Below are 15,014 nucleotides of genomic sequence, written 5' to 3' on the forward strand. Positions count from 1 at the left end.
ACTTGTGCTCCCTCTCCTGACTTCTGTCAGGAAGAGGGATTGTACCACCCAGAGCTGGGAAGTGTAAATGCAATAACCTCCCAGGGAGGCTACCTGGAAAATTAGATATGTTTATTTTGTTTTTAGACTTGGCCTGCCTCCCATCTCCCTGCCATGCTTGTGCATGCCAGTGGCCCTTCAGACTAATGGATGTGCCACCAACCAAAGAAAAATCCTGTCCATGCTGTTTGCCCATGGCATTCCATAGATTTTTCCTTCCAGTAGTTTAATGAGCTGCCAGCAATTTCCAGTCTGTTTTCAGCCAACACTCTGTACTTGCCACTTGTCAGTGCTGCTTTTATTTTTGTTTCCCTGTGTGTGTGTATATATATATATATATATATATATATATATATATATATGTCTATATATAAAATATATATTACACATCTATATTTATGTATTTGTGTGTGTAATGTTGGCCTATTTTCAGTGGATAATGCTGAGTCTTGGATTAAGAGCAGCCCCATTAAAAGCAGGCTCTGCCCAGTTCCTTTAGCTCACCAGGCTCTGCAGCCTGGCCACTGGGGTTTGTGGCTGCTCTCCTCATGCAGACTGCTTGGAAACGTTTAAACTTTAATGCCAGCGTTCTTTTTAATATTCATCTTTATCCCCAGTATCAGCAAAAGGATTAGAGGCTGGTTTGTCTTTCCCTCTGAACTCATCTGTGGCTCAAGTGTTCTTATTAGTTCTTTTAATGGCTTCTTTATTAGTTCGTTATTTCATAACCTCCAGGCACGGCAGGACTTGAAATGTTAATTTTCCAACCAAAGTTCAGCTGCTGGACTTCACCTGATCCCCCTGGAGTCGGTGTGTGCATGGGGAGGGCTGCCTGGCTTTGCAGCACAGCATCACTTACAAAGCAGAAGGAAGGGAGTCAGTTTTTCCTCTCCCAGGTGTTAAAAGAGTAATAGGAATGGAAAGTACAAAAACCAGCACAATATCTGAGAATGTATGAGCAGAAAAGGTGGTGGGTGTTGTGCACACTTTGCTGTGGTGTTACTTTTCCCCCCTCCCCTTCTCACGTTGCTTCGAGCCAGTATTTGGCTGCCCAGTGAACTATAACAAGATTTAATAGCTCCAGTGTCGCTATATTGCATTTGGACTGCTTCCATCCTTCAGTTGTAATAAACGTCTGCTTTACAATGAGCTCTTAAATTCTATAAGTGACGTCAAATTGTATCTAATAATGGAAAGAAGATCAAGTACTGTAAATGCGACTTGTTTGCTGTGTCTCACCAAGCAGTGTTTGTCCTCAGCCCCTTGCTGTGCTGCCTGCTTTCAGGAGCTGGAGCTTGCCCTACCCCTGGGAAAAGCTGATTTCCACAATGCTTGTGCTTTCCTTGTCCTCCTGCCCCTTCCCTGCCCCTGGCTGTGGCGCAGGCAGCAGTGGCCAGCCCCACGGGGAGCTCCAGCTGCCCCGGCACTGAAGGGCTGCTGCAGTTCTGCGATGTGGGCTCTTGTTCATTAGCTGCTGATTCACTGTCAGATGGGATCTAAGCTCAGTCATGAAACTCGGATGTGCAAACATCTGCATGGTAATTTTTCTCTCTGAAGATGTGACAGATGAGATGGGCGATTAGGATGAACGTACCCGCCGAGAGTCACACACTGACACAGTGGCCTTGGAGCCCAGAGCGTGTGAACTCTGCACTTTTAAGGAGCTTTAACTTTTGATCTATTTTTTCTTTTTCTCCCCAGGCCTGATGAGTTTTTAAATCTGCTTAGCTGTCAGTGAGCAGGTACAACCCACACTATGAAAACTGAAAACTGCTGATTTTAAAAGGCTCGTTCTGTCTCTTCAGCTTAGTGCACGTCTGTGTGTGTGAGAGAGACAGTTTTGAGGGTAGTGATGAGTGTTTTGTGGCCACAAAGTTACTGCATAGAAATGCTGAGGCTTTTTAACATTCCATTATGATGTGGCTTGAAATGGTCCTGCTGGAGAGATCACTTTGGTGGCTTGGGCAAGATGGGGAGAGAAGGGAATGGTAAAATACGAGCACTCATTATTCATCTCCTTGGAAAAGCCACATAAATTGTGTTGTTCCCCTGACCTTTACAGAGCACTGGTCAGTCATGAGAGATTCATGGTGACACTTTTGCTCCAGCCTAGAGTGTGCTGAGCACTCACAAACCAAGAAGTTTCTCTCTGTCCTGTGGGATGTGGGCAGGACAATTGCCAAGCTGTGCAGGTCCCTGTGACGGATCTTGGGCTGTGTGTGCCACAGCTCCTGGGGAGGGTTGGGCAGGCAAGGCTGGCGAGTGAGGGCTGAGCAAGGTTTGACAACCAGGCTCTGTAGGTACTTCTGAGGGGCAGGGACACTGTGGACAAGCAGGATCAGAGTGACAGGGAATGGTCTTTGCAGCAGTGCCACTCTGGACAGATAAAGCTGAGCAAGGCTGCTCTGGGCCAGGAGGGAAACTGCTGCATTAATCAAGGTGTGAGTGCCGAGGCTGCCTTTGAAAACTGCTGACTTAGGCCCTGGGAATCTGTTTTCCATTTATGCTGCAGCTTCTAAAGGCATAAATAAATCCAAGCACAGTAAGTATGCAGTGCTTCCAGTCGTGGGAGAGCAGTGTCCTCCTCCAGGGAGCTCTGCAGGAGAGGGAAGGTGGCCGGGCTGCTAAGCCTGGTGTTGCTTCCCAAAGTCCAAGTGTTTGATCCACTTGGGATCAGTGCTGACATCTCTTTGATATCGCTTTCTTCAAGGAAGCACCTTCTTGGGGGATAAAGGCAATGTAGAGAACCTAAGGAAGGTCTTTAGGAAGGTAGGTGAGGTCTCCAGGTAATACCTTTGCTCATCCTTCTACCATTACAGGTTTGGCTTGGTTTTCTTACAGTTGTTTCTGTTAATTATCTTAAAGTTTTTGGTGATGTGAAGATATTGCAAGGAAAATTGTTCAATAACAGAGTCAAGGATATCAATCCTTAGCTCACTGGTGTGGTCTTTCATAGAGGAGACTTTTCTCAGCTTCTACAGAGAGCACAGCCCTGAGCAGGCAGTGGGTGATCAGAACCTGAGACCTGGGGCTGGAACCTGCTACTGCTACCAGCTGCTGTGTGACCCTCCATGATGGGTTTTCCTTTTGACTTTATAATGGCATAAAATGAACGTCCTGTGTGAGGCTGGGAAAAGCTCATTATAGTTGCTCTCTGTGTATGGGGCCTTTTCTTCTCTGTTCAAAAAGGGATGCAGCAGCCATGGCCCTAGGTGGGTTCCTGCTGCTGGGGCATTGCTCACTGCAGCCCTGAAAAGTCTCTGCTCAGCAACCTGAGCATGGAAAACGTGAGCTGGTCAAAAATGAGTCATTGAGGTGACAGCTGGGAAGAGTCATAGCAGCCCTTTTGTAGTCTGAACCCACAAGTGTGAGTGGTTCTCCTACCCTGAACCTGTAGAGGAGCTGGGATCTCTGCTATCTAACTCAGTTTCCATCCCCTGGAGCCAGCCTGGGAAGCCTGGCTGGGATTTGGCCTCCAGCACTCCAGTAGAACAGTTTAACCACCCTTCTTCACACACTGAATTACAAGCTGTCAGTTATTATCAGCCCTTTGCTACCTCCTTTAGTACCAGGGAGGCTGCCTGGACACTCCCGAAGTGAACACCCAGTTCATGGGTTAAATGGAGAGATTCTGCTGGGTCTCTTGGTCTATTCAGCTTCTGCAGATCCAGATAATCCTCCCCTTTTTTAAAGCAGGGGCACTTTTTTTAGGGAGTTTGTTGTTGTGAGGGAAACTGTTAAAACTGGAAGTAAACGGAGCAGGCTGTGCGTGAGCCTTTCAGACAGCCTGGAGCAATGGCTCAGAGGTGGACCTGACTCATCGCAGCAGGATATTGACTCTGCAGCATAATTATGATGCTTTGAGAACCTGATTTTAAAATAATTGAGGTATAAAATTATGCGCCTGGCTCTCACAGTTACTACAGCTCTGGGTATAAATTGAATAACGGGCTGTACAAATGTGCCACTTGGCTATAGCAGGAGCAGCAGCGAGTCTGGAGCTGTCCTGCGTCACCGCTGTTTTCCTCTTGCTGGGAAGCCGCAGGCTGAGCTTTGCAAACAGCCTCTGCATCTTCCAGTGGTGCATCCACAGGGGTTTGGCAAATCCATGGAAAGTCCAGCTTGGTGTAGTCAAAATCCAGTGCTGAAACCCTGGCTGTTTGCTAATCCCAGCACGTGGAGCATCTCAAACACCTCTGGCTGCTTCTAGCAATGGGCAGGGTACAGACAAGTGCCATGGACGCTGCTGGGGTTTTGACACTCATATTCCAGATCTGTGTGGTGGCTCCCCTGCTTCCAGAAGTGCTTCTTCCTCTCTGCCATCATTTCTGCAGAAAAACTCCTGTGTTTTGTTTGTAGAACACAATGTGAGGTCTTGGTGAGCTTTGATTCTCTCTAAGATCCCAAGATTTTGGAAGGAAGTCACTGTCCTCAGTAAGTTGTCTGAAAGGGACATTTTGTCACCTCTGTCCCACCTGGAATGGTGTTCCCCCAAATCTAAATTTGGTGAAATCCAATGTTTTTATTTCATGGTTTGATACTTGGGCTCCACTGCTCTTGAAAGGATAAGGACAGTTTATTTTCAACTCAAAAACAACCCAAACCACAAACTTACCTTGATAATTTACTTATTTTTGCCAGTCTGGCTAAACAAGTCAGGTTTGTTCTCTTTGTGCCTTCTTCAGGGTCTGATGCTGCCTGCAGTCTTGTGGGGTGAGCACAAACATTGCTTTTTAATCATTGACCACAGGGAAGGAGAAGCCTGAAGGGAACTTGACACTGAACCCTCATCTCTTGTAAAAGCTGAGCAGGGAGCAGGAGCAGGAGCCAGTGCTGTGACCAGACAGGCTCCACATGCCAAGGCTGCTGCTGTGCCTGCTTGGGGCCAAAATGTTGGGATTTTTAGTCTGTAATAAAATAAACCCTCTTGTGTCTCAGCCGTCTGAATTATTACCTGACTGGCACTTCATTATAAACACATTTTTTCCATGTTAGTACTGGTTTCTTGCCATTTTACTGCTTTTTAGGTTCTATTTTTTGTTTTATTCATCTCTTCCAATCGATAGAAATATCCCATTTTTAGCAAGCAGCAAAGGCAGACGTGACTGATGTCCTTATGATGGAGCAGAATCACTTTCAGAGCATTTGGGGAACAAGGGGAGAAGCTTTTAAATCCAATTTTCAAAGATCTCTAAAGCACATGAAACTGCTTAAGATGCGTAGCTGAGTCTCCCACTGCCATTAGCTCTAAGAACTGGGATCCTGGAGTTGCACCATTGCAGATCTGATCCTTGAGATCCATCCTGTGGTGGTAACTGTTGTTCTTTGGCATGACACTAATTAAAAACCACTTAATGAGATTATCTCCACCTGTTCTGGAGGATTAGCTTGATGGAGGAAATCCTGCACGTGTGTGTGTATGCACACACTTCTGTGCAGAGCTCAGTGGAGGGAAGCAGAGTTTGCCCAGAATTTTTCTCTTCAGGCTTTGCCATAGCAGAGACTTTTTTATCCTCCCCTCCACGCACACAGATTGCTCTGACAGCAATAAAATGCGGCAGAGAATTGAATTTGGAAATAAATTGTTTAGATGATGCAGCACCAGACAGATCACTATTCCAGAAGAGTCGGTCCGGGGTGGATTTGCTTTAGTGCCAGATTGGAAATGGGGCAGTCACAGAGAGGCGAGCTGGGGGCCCAGTGGCATGGGGCTGGGTGTCCCCTGGGCAGTGTCTGTCCCCTGGGCAGTGTCCCCGTGTGTGCTCAGCACTGGGGCAGCTCTGGCACAGACATTTCAGTAAACCTGGGTTATAAATACTGAGTGTTGTCCCTGGTTGCTCTGTGACCATGGGCATGTGTTTGAACCTCTCTAAACCTCGTAAAAGGCTGGTGAAGTGTTGTGCAAACACCGACTGGCACTAAGGGCTGTTGATAGTGGTGTGGTTTCCTGGTTCCCACATCATGGTTTAATCCATAAGATAAATTGGTTGGGTTTATTCTGTTGGTTGTTTTCACCAGTCACAGGGTTTGGAGCTGGTTGGGCTCCTGCAGCTCTCTCTGAAGACATCCAATAAGCAGGCACAGCAGAAAGGTGGATTTTGGTGACAAGAAGGAGCCAAGTGAATGGTTTGTGTGCTGTGAGAGCCATCACCAGATCCTGTCAAGGCTGTTTTGGGCTGATAACAGACTTTTTTTTTCCCCCTTCCTTACATAAAATTACTGTCTTTATCCACAGTCCATAGGGGGTATTAAAGGTATTTGAAAAGTTCCTGCTGTGACCTGTGGTATAGTTAATGCTGTATTCCTTGAATTCTTAACCAGTAATTCTGTTACAGTGCCTTGAGGTGGGGTACAATGGGATTTTTCTCTGTTGGAGTTTGATTTTTGTATTCTCATGCAGTGGGAGTGTAAAAATGAGCCTGACAAGTGACAGGAGGATCTTGCCAGCAGACTGTTTTGGAGGTGCAAAAAGAAGGGGTCCTATCAAAACTAGAATTCAGAATAAAGCAGGGGAGAAAAATACATTTCTGCTGTCTTTATTCTTTGAATCCAAAGGTCTTTCTTCATCATGTTGTTACTGAGGGCTGAGGAAGCTGAATTATTGCTTTTTCTTGCTTCTAAATGAATTTGAGAGGATAAAACCTGATGCTTTTGAGAGGATGCATCTCTGGTGTGTTGCTGACACTGGAGACTGTGGGCAGCAGCAGATCTGCCTATTCATTTGGAGCTTTTGTCACATCTCTTCCATGGAGATGCTGTTGAATATGAAAGTCTGTTATGATGGCAAAGGTCAGGAGGGTAATAGCTTTGATGGTATCCCCTGAAGTAAATCAAAATTCTTTTGAAATATTCTGTTCAATTTGATATCAAAGGTCTGGTAGCACTCCAGGGATTCTTCTCTCTGCTGTTAATGCTTATAGCTATTACAAAAATTAACGTTTGCTGTTGTTGTTTTGTTGGGGTTTTTTTTCCTAAATAGAATGTTCTGCCATAAGAATGGAAAATAACCACTTTTCTCTTTCCTCCCCTCTCCTTTCTCTCTGTTTCAGGGATTCTCGATGCACTTCCTTGCCATTATTTAAGGAGCCTTTACTAAAAGCTTTTGGATTGTGTTTCTGAGCCGACGAGAGATTCTTGTATCCAAAATGCTCATAAAGGAATATCGCATTCCTCTTCCGATGAGCGTGGAAGAATATCGCATCGCCCAGCTCTACATGATACAGGTCAGAACATGCTCCCTGCAGGGCTGGGGCTCTCTGTGGGCTGGGGGGGAATTGCTGCAGGACTGGACATTTCAAATTTGCAGGATCAGAAGCTTTAAATTTGGTTTTGCTGCTTGCTTATAAAGGAGTAGCGGGGAAAGTAATGCAAACTCCAATGTTGGACTTGCTTCCTCTTCTCCTTAAATTGGAGAACTTCTGTCTGACTTGCATGGGGAAACAACAATTCCTGGCTTGATACTGGCTGGGTGTTGCTTACTGGTTGTGCCAATTCCCATTGCAAACCTGTTCTTTCCTTGGGAAGCAACAGTCTAATATAAATTTGAGGGGATAAACCAAAGGTGTAGCTTGGAATTAAAGGAGGGGAAAAAAAATGTAATATATCTGTGCTTATATATCCCAGTGAAACAGATACTAATCAGTTTTGGCATAAAATGTAGATTATTTTTAATGGCTCCTGAATACTGATGGGAATTTTTGCAGAATTCCCTGTCTGCAGTAAAGCAGTTAATTAAAATGTTGGGTTTTTGTAACTAAAATCCTCTGTGCCCATATTCTCCCAGTGTTTGAAATCCAACCAGGAGCAGTAATAAAAGGAAATGAATCTGAAGTGTTATTTCATTGTCCCACACTTTAAATAAAATGTAATTTTGCTCATCCAGCAAAACTCTCATCTAATATTGAGTTTGCAGGAGAACTCTGCTTTCTGAAGTGGGATGAAGCGGTGCTAGAAAAGTCTGCTTTGGCTTAAAACCTAAACTAAGCGGAAAAAGCAAACACCTCAAACCACAGCAAAAACATGACTCCCCCATTCCTCTCCTGACCACCCAGTTGTGTTCCTTAAGGATTCATGCACTTGGGCTTGGCTGTTAAAAGAATGTATAGTGTGTATTTTGCAGGAATAGTGATCAAATTCCATTTTCTGACACAAATGTGTCATCTTTGTGTGTTTAACCTAAATCTTGGTATAAACAGGTAAACATTTTTCATTTTTCTGTACCTTTTCCTGATGCTGAAGCTGCTTTGAATATTGGTGTAATTATTTTGTTAACAACTTTGTCTTCCTAATTCATCTCAGCTGCTTTGCATGAAGAGCTGGTGGATGGCAGCAGAGTATTATCTGTGCAGAACTTGTCAGTGAGCAGCAGAGCGTAGGGGAGAGTGATCTGATGAGGAAGGAGGAGCCCACCTGATTAATCAGAGGATGAATCTTTAACTGGGGAGTGTCTGTGGGGCCTCCTGGGAATTCTGGAGGACTTGGTCAGGGAGGTGGATTTGATTTTTGTTCTCAGAAGTTAAATTGCTGATTTTAATTTCCTTAATGCAGAGCACTGGGTTCTGCTTTGTTACTTGACAGGGATTTTGGCCATCTTAACATCAAAAGGACACGAGAAGCCATAAGGGTTTCATGCAAGAGGAAGTTCACCAGCTTGAGAAACTACATCTCCAAATTGCCATCCAGCCCTGCTTTAATTTTCTGCTGCTTTGACAGGCAGCAGAGTAAGGTTTCCTCTTAGATCAGGTGTCAAGTCAGGTTTCTGATCTCCCTCCACTCTCCTGGAGCAGGGGCTAAGCTGGAAACACTTCATGGAGCCCAAGGTCTGGGGCAGCTGGAGGACTGCATAACAAGCAAGGCACTTTGCTGTGTTACTTGTAAAGGTAGCACAAGAGGAAAACTTAGCTATGCTTTTCCTTGAGAATGCTAGTTTCAGCTCAAGTTTGAAAAAAAACCAAAAACAATAACAAAACAAAGATCACTTAGGGTAGAGTTCATAGTTCGGTAGTGATTTGCTTCAATTTTTCCTGTATTTGGTGGAGAGATTCCTGCTGGCTTCAATGTGAGCTTTTCCTAGACCAGGATATCAAATGTTTTCTTCAGTTTGATTTAAAAGTGGAGGTTTTGTCTTTGAGACAGGCACTGGGGAAGGAGCAGTGGGGAACATGACTTTGTTTTCAGAGAAGGAGAAAGTGCTTCTCTTTTTATTTTCCCTCTGAAATGCCTGAAGAGGCCACAGAAGTAAGTTCTGTGTGTTGAGCCCCCTTATGGGAACAAGCTGAGATATCTGTGCAAAGCAGCAGAGAAGAGGCATTTCTGAGAAATCTGTGGCTGAAATGTAGAACAGAATGTTTTGAAGTAGTTCCTAAGAAGAGAAGCAATTCTTAAAAGCAAAAGGTTAATTTCTGAGACATTTGTCATGTACAGAATGGTGGCATTATTGCTGGAGGCACCAGGCAGCCTGCTCCTGTGAGAAGCACTTCTCCAGCAGTGGAAAAGGAGATGTCACAACTGTCCCTCAAGGATTTTAGGGAGCCTCAAGCACATACCTGAAGCTGATCACTCATTTACCTTTGAGCTCATGAATGAAAAATTCCTGTTAAATTCCAAACCAGTTGGTGCAAAGCTCTCTTTTTATATTTCCCCCCCACCCCAGGTAAAAATTTTCCTCGATTTCATCACTGTCCAAATGAAGTTTTCCAAAAGGCCCTTTCCCTCCAAGCCTGTGGTGGAAGTGGTGCCTCAAAACCATGTGAGCAGGGATGTTCAGACTCAACTGTAGTACTGTCATCACTTTTCAAAGATGTTTTTATGTAGATTTTTGCTTTGCAGTGGAAAGATCAATCATCTGTTTTCATGAGAGAACAATCCCTAGTTATTCTTAAAAATCTCAACAAAACTTTCCACCAGATTTGATGTAAACAGCATCGTGCCCAAATAGCAAGGGATCCTTCCATTAAATGGGAACAGGCTGTACTCATATTTGCTGTGTTTACTGGGTGGGAGAATTAAAATTGTGCACTATATAATCCACATCTCTCTTGCTTCTCTGCGCCACTGGGCAGGAGAGACGTGCAATAAATCATTGTGTGCATGCCCATGTTCCTCTGCAATTCCTCTTATAACTACAAGTTCTCTAGGCTGGTGTATAAAGCTGTGAAAACTTAGATGAGTGGCCTGCTGCTTTTCTTTCTTTTTTTTTTTTTTTTATTTTTGAATTTGAGGTGAAAGAGCAAAAAGTCTCCTAAGTTGCTTTCTGCTGGCTTCTGAAATATTATCTACAGGCAGTGGTTTCAGTACTTTAAGTAGCAGTTAAATTCTTCCCTAAATAAGTTAATTTTACATTACAGCAAGGACTTAATGTACCCTCGACTTGCTTGAAGCCTAGCAGATCTGAACTGAATTGTTTTTCTCTATTAAATTTCAGACTTTCAATATCCTTCCATGGGAAACCTCTCACGCAGCACTGTCAGCCTCTCCAGGGTGGGAGCCCTTGCTCCAGAGCAGTTTGGTTTAGCTTTTCCATAGGCACAAGGCCTTTTTGCATCATTGCTGAGGTTTTGTCTCTTTTGAGGTCCAAATTAAAGCACACTCATTTTTCTGTCTGAGCTAAGAACCCACATTCTTCCTTCCTGCTGTGACCTGGTTTTATTCTGGTGCATAAAACAGGCAAAATATTTCAAAACAGTGAAATCACTCTTTGTACCTCTATTAATGTAACTTTCCCTGAAATCAATGTGCACATTTAAAAGCCAGTTGTGCTTCCAAGGGTGAGAGTTTCTCAATGAACTCAGCCTGGAGAACTGTCCATGGCACTGGGAGTGGTTTGATCTGGGGAAGCTGCAGGCTGCACTCAAACCAGTTATGGAGGGAACAGTTTTAACCATTTGTAGGGATTTGTTTCTTGCAGAAGTTTTGAGCCAAGAACTCTGTCCTGGATGTCTTCTCAGACTGTGCACATCACATCTGAGCCGTGTGTGCTATTTCAGTCTCTGCGAGGTGAATCCTGTTGGGCACTAAGGGATCTGTGTTACACATTAGAGAGATCTTATTAAAGGGTCTCTTAATTCTTGCCCTCTTGAATCCTGCATATTTTTGTCTCAGCAGCAATCCTTTCCTGGAATACTGGCATCCTTTCCTTGTGTGTTCAGGTACCCTTCCTTTCTGTACCCTCCTCCTCCTCATCCCAGAAACAATGCATTAACGTACAGTCTCTGTTTCATAAAAGCTTGGAATCCGAGCCCTGAGTGCGTTTGCTGGGATGTTATTAGCCAAAGGTCAGTCCTTTTATCATCTTAATAATGTTCATTACTGTGCTTCCATATGCCATGAGATTCCGAGAGACTGCTGCCCTTCTGACCCTTTCATAAGACAAGAGAATTCCTCTTGTTATTAAAACTTATTTTTATATCAGTGTGTGCAGCTTTCTTATCTGTTGTAAATAACTCTGCTCCTCGTTTTGTCTACACAGATTTCTCTGGGTATTTGTGACCTTTCTCCAAAGATAGTGTGCTTTAAAAATATTCTTCTGCTGGACCTAGTGATTACCTTTTGAGGATGAGACTTATTTTAAGATGCAGCATCATCCTTTCAAGTTAATAGCATTAATACTTTGTCATTCATCACTTTGAGGGTCTATGGCTGGGAAAGGCCTCTGGCCCTGTTTGAGGCACTGCATGGAAGATAACCCATCTGCTCAACACTGCCTGCTGATCTCAGGCAGGATCCTGGGAACTGAGGGCTTCTCTCATGTTTTAACGTGAGCCTCTCCTCTACTGTCCTCCAGGGCTTTGCATTTATTGCTTTCCCTGAAACATCAAAGCGTGTTCCAAGCATCTGCAGTGTGCTGTACTCTCCTGTCCTGACTGCTGATAGAATATCCTGAGTCACTTTCCTCCTTTCTGAAGGATCATGGTTTGTCTGTCATCTCAGTTTCCAGACACCTGCACTGTCCTATTTTCCCCTTCTTTTCCATGTAGCTCTCAGGAAGCACCTTTGAGAACAGATTTAAAACTCTGCTGGATGCTGGTGGTAATTCTAGAGACCCTGTTGTGATACCCAGGTGCAGGAGTCGTGTCCCTTAAACCCTCAGCTCTGCTTGGCAGTTGCCAGCAGGCCCAGCAGATGGTGAAGGATTGATTGAGTGGGGGAAAGCAAACTAACCCTTCATCTCTGGACACTGAAGAACTGGATGGCTGATTATTTTTGTTCTGAATGCAGATGCCTTGGCCATCTGCACAGACAGACATTTATGCTTCAGTTTTAAAGCAGGTGATGCTGCTGACAGCTCCAGAGACCCTGGAAGGCTCACAAGTCTAAAAGCAAAGCCTGGTTTGAAGCTTTTCCCCTGATTTCTGTGCTGCAGCATTAAAACCTGTGGTTTCTGTGTTCTCTCTTCTTCCTCTGGTTTTCATAACATTTTTTTTGTGATCATGAGGATTTGCATCCTTCTGGAGAAGGAGAGTAAGGCATTTGCAGATGTTTCATTTTGAGGACAAGGGTGGTACAGTTATGTTGGTGGTACCAGACTTGGGGTCTCATTTGCACAGGTGATGGTGATGCCCATCCAGGTTATCATTTTGGGAAAACATTCAGAAGGAGCAAACACATCTTTTCTACATCTACTTTTTTCTTGTTGTGTAATCATTATTCTTGAACTCTTACATTGTTTGGGATTCCATATCATGTTCCAAAAACAACTGGTTTTAGGGGAGTGAACTTGATGTTACCTGAACAGTTTGTGTGCTCTCTTTCTCCTAACAAAGGTGAATGAAGCTGAGATAATGTAACACAAACAATTTTAAACTTCAGATTCGCACTGATTTTAATACAGGACACAGCACTGCCGATCCCACTGAGCTTGTTGGCTGTCAAAACTTTTTGCTTCTGTATTTTTTTATTCTTGTGAAAGAAGGACAAAAATCTTGACCTGGGATCTTGACTCTCTTTTTCAAATACCTGAAGGCAAGTAATGAATTAAGTGTTAGGAAGACTATGGGTATTTCTTTAAGCCACTCCTGTGATATTTTAGCACATAGCCCATTGTTAGTGAACAATTGCATTGGGTTCCTAAAGTATAAGGGATGTAGTCAGAGGATTAGACTTGATCTAGAGCACCCTGAGTTGAATTTTGTCTCTGACTCACAATATAGCAATGTGTAACTTGCTTTGCCTCCTTCAAACCAGGGACAGTAATTCTCACAGACAGTGTCTGTGGAATAGTTAATGCAGTGAAAAATCAGTTTAAAGACATGGAAGGAAATACTAGAGTAGATGAAATACTGAGCTGGAAGTGTAGTAGACATTTTGAAAGATGAGGCATGTGGAGTAAACAAGTTTGAGGTATCTCCATAATAAAGTGATCCCTAATTCATGTGCCTCTGGCACATCCAGCCCTGACTCTAAAGGAGTATGACTGGGCGTCTTTGTAAGGCAAAGTGATTAATGAGTGGCCATGAGAAAGGTTCTCTTAATGCTGTAAATTTTTTATGACCCTGCACATTTGATTGTCCCCAAAATATCCTGTTTTTGTACAAGCAGCTTCATTAATATCTAGCCCTGGTTCTAAATAATGCAGTGCCTACAACACTGGTACAAAGTGATGCTGTGTGTGTTGCTGCTGTGCCTTGCAGGAGCCTGGCACTGACAGCCCAGCCTGCCTTCAGCTTTTTGGGCTTATTTTTAAAAAAAAATTAAAAAATAGTATTCCATTACAAGAAAAGCAGCCAGGAGTGCTGGTGCTGATGGTGCTGCAGATGCAGTGCAGGTAATATGCACATACCTGGGTGAGAGAGGTCCGGTCCTCAGGGTCTCCTGCACCCCCAACTTTGCTTGTGCAGCTCTGCAAGGATGTCTCCTTGGAGGCAGCATTGAGGGTGGTTACAGGTCTATCTGGTAGTCCAAATTCTTGCTTGGTAAAATCCTTTGCACAGGTAGGAGTGATCAGGTGGCATCGCCCTGCAGAGCTGGGAAGGACCCAGAAGGGAACCCTCCTGCAAGTTACAGCTGATCAGTGCTGGATTGGGAAAACAGAGGTTTTCATCTGTAAGTAACTACTTTGTGGTTACTATCAGAATTATGTGCAGGTGGTGAGGTGTCACTATTTGGGGATTGGGTAGTGCCTGGCTGGAACTGAAGCACATTGCCCAGCCATTGATCAAACCTGCAAGAGGAATGTTTAAAACAGCTGCTCTTTTGCCTTTATTAATGAAGCTGTTGATGAGGAACAGAATTCTTTCCCCTCTACCCAGGGTTTCAGGTCATTCCTGTGTGTTTGGAGCAATGAAACTCAAAGTGCTATTGTAAAGCCTCGTGTTCTGATCGTTATCTTGTTGACTCAAACTAACCTTCCTTCCCGAAATAAGTATTGACATGGCCCTTCGTGTTTTTCGGTTGTTTTTAACAGCACTAATTGGATTAAAGTAATTGTCACGCGTGAAGGATGCATGTTAGAGCACAAAGGGCACAGGGGAGGCTCAGCTCTGGGCACCATGGTTACTGGTGACATCACTGGTTTGCTGTTCCCAGCAAGGATTCAGTGCAGCTGAAGCCCAGTGAGGATGGCCCAAACCAAACCCAAATTGCTGATGCAGCCCCTCCTGTTTCCATGGAAACACAGGATGCAGTTGAAAGATGCCTGCATGCACAACGTGGTGCTCATGGTGTAAACAGAACCAGGGCAGGGATGGTGTTATGGGGACAGTGGCAAGTCCTGTTGTGGTTGGACTTGACTTTACTGTGCACCCTAAGACAGAGGGAGCCTTGCTTTGAAGGACAAGAGCCAAACTTCCAAGTCCCTTGCTGTCCTCCAGCAGTTTTGTGGTTGAGGGACTGCCAGTCCAACCTGATGTAATTGTTTCTGATTGGAACTTACTAAGTGCAGGCTCAAAAGTTCTGTTGAAACCATCCCTGAGATAACAGGGTTCCCATTATTAATGGCAACCTTTAAGATTTTTTTTTTGAGTACAACCCTTAAGATT

At 44.1% G+C, this 15,014-nt stretch overlaps 1 protein-coding gene across 7 annotated transcripts in view; it reads left to right on the top strand.

The window, feature by feature from the left end:
- PITPNM2 (phosphatidylinositol transfer protein membrane associated 2) overlaps positions 1-15,014 on the top strand; it is a 123,663-nt gene that overhangs the window by 53,662 nt on the left and 54,987 nt on the right. For all 7 annotated transcript variants that reach the window (XM_056503869.1, XM_056503874.1, XM_056503873.1 and 4 more), the window contains exon 3: positions 7,089-7,262. In XM_056503869.1, the coding sequence (XP_056359844.1) occupies positions 7,185-7,262 (78 nt within the window). In that variant the 5' untranslated portion in view covers positions 7,089-7,184. The remainder of the gene's footprint in view (positions 1-7,088; positions 7,263-15,014) is intronic.

Source organism: Oenanthe melanoleuca, chromosome 15 (assembly GCF_029582105.1).
Source record: "Oenanthe melanoleuca isolate GR-GAL-2019-014 chromosome 15, OMel1.0, whole genome shotgun sequence".
Lineage (NCBI taxonomy): Eukaryota > Metazoa > Chordata > Aves > Passeriformes > Muscicapidae > Oenanthe > Oenanthe melanoleuca.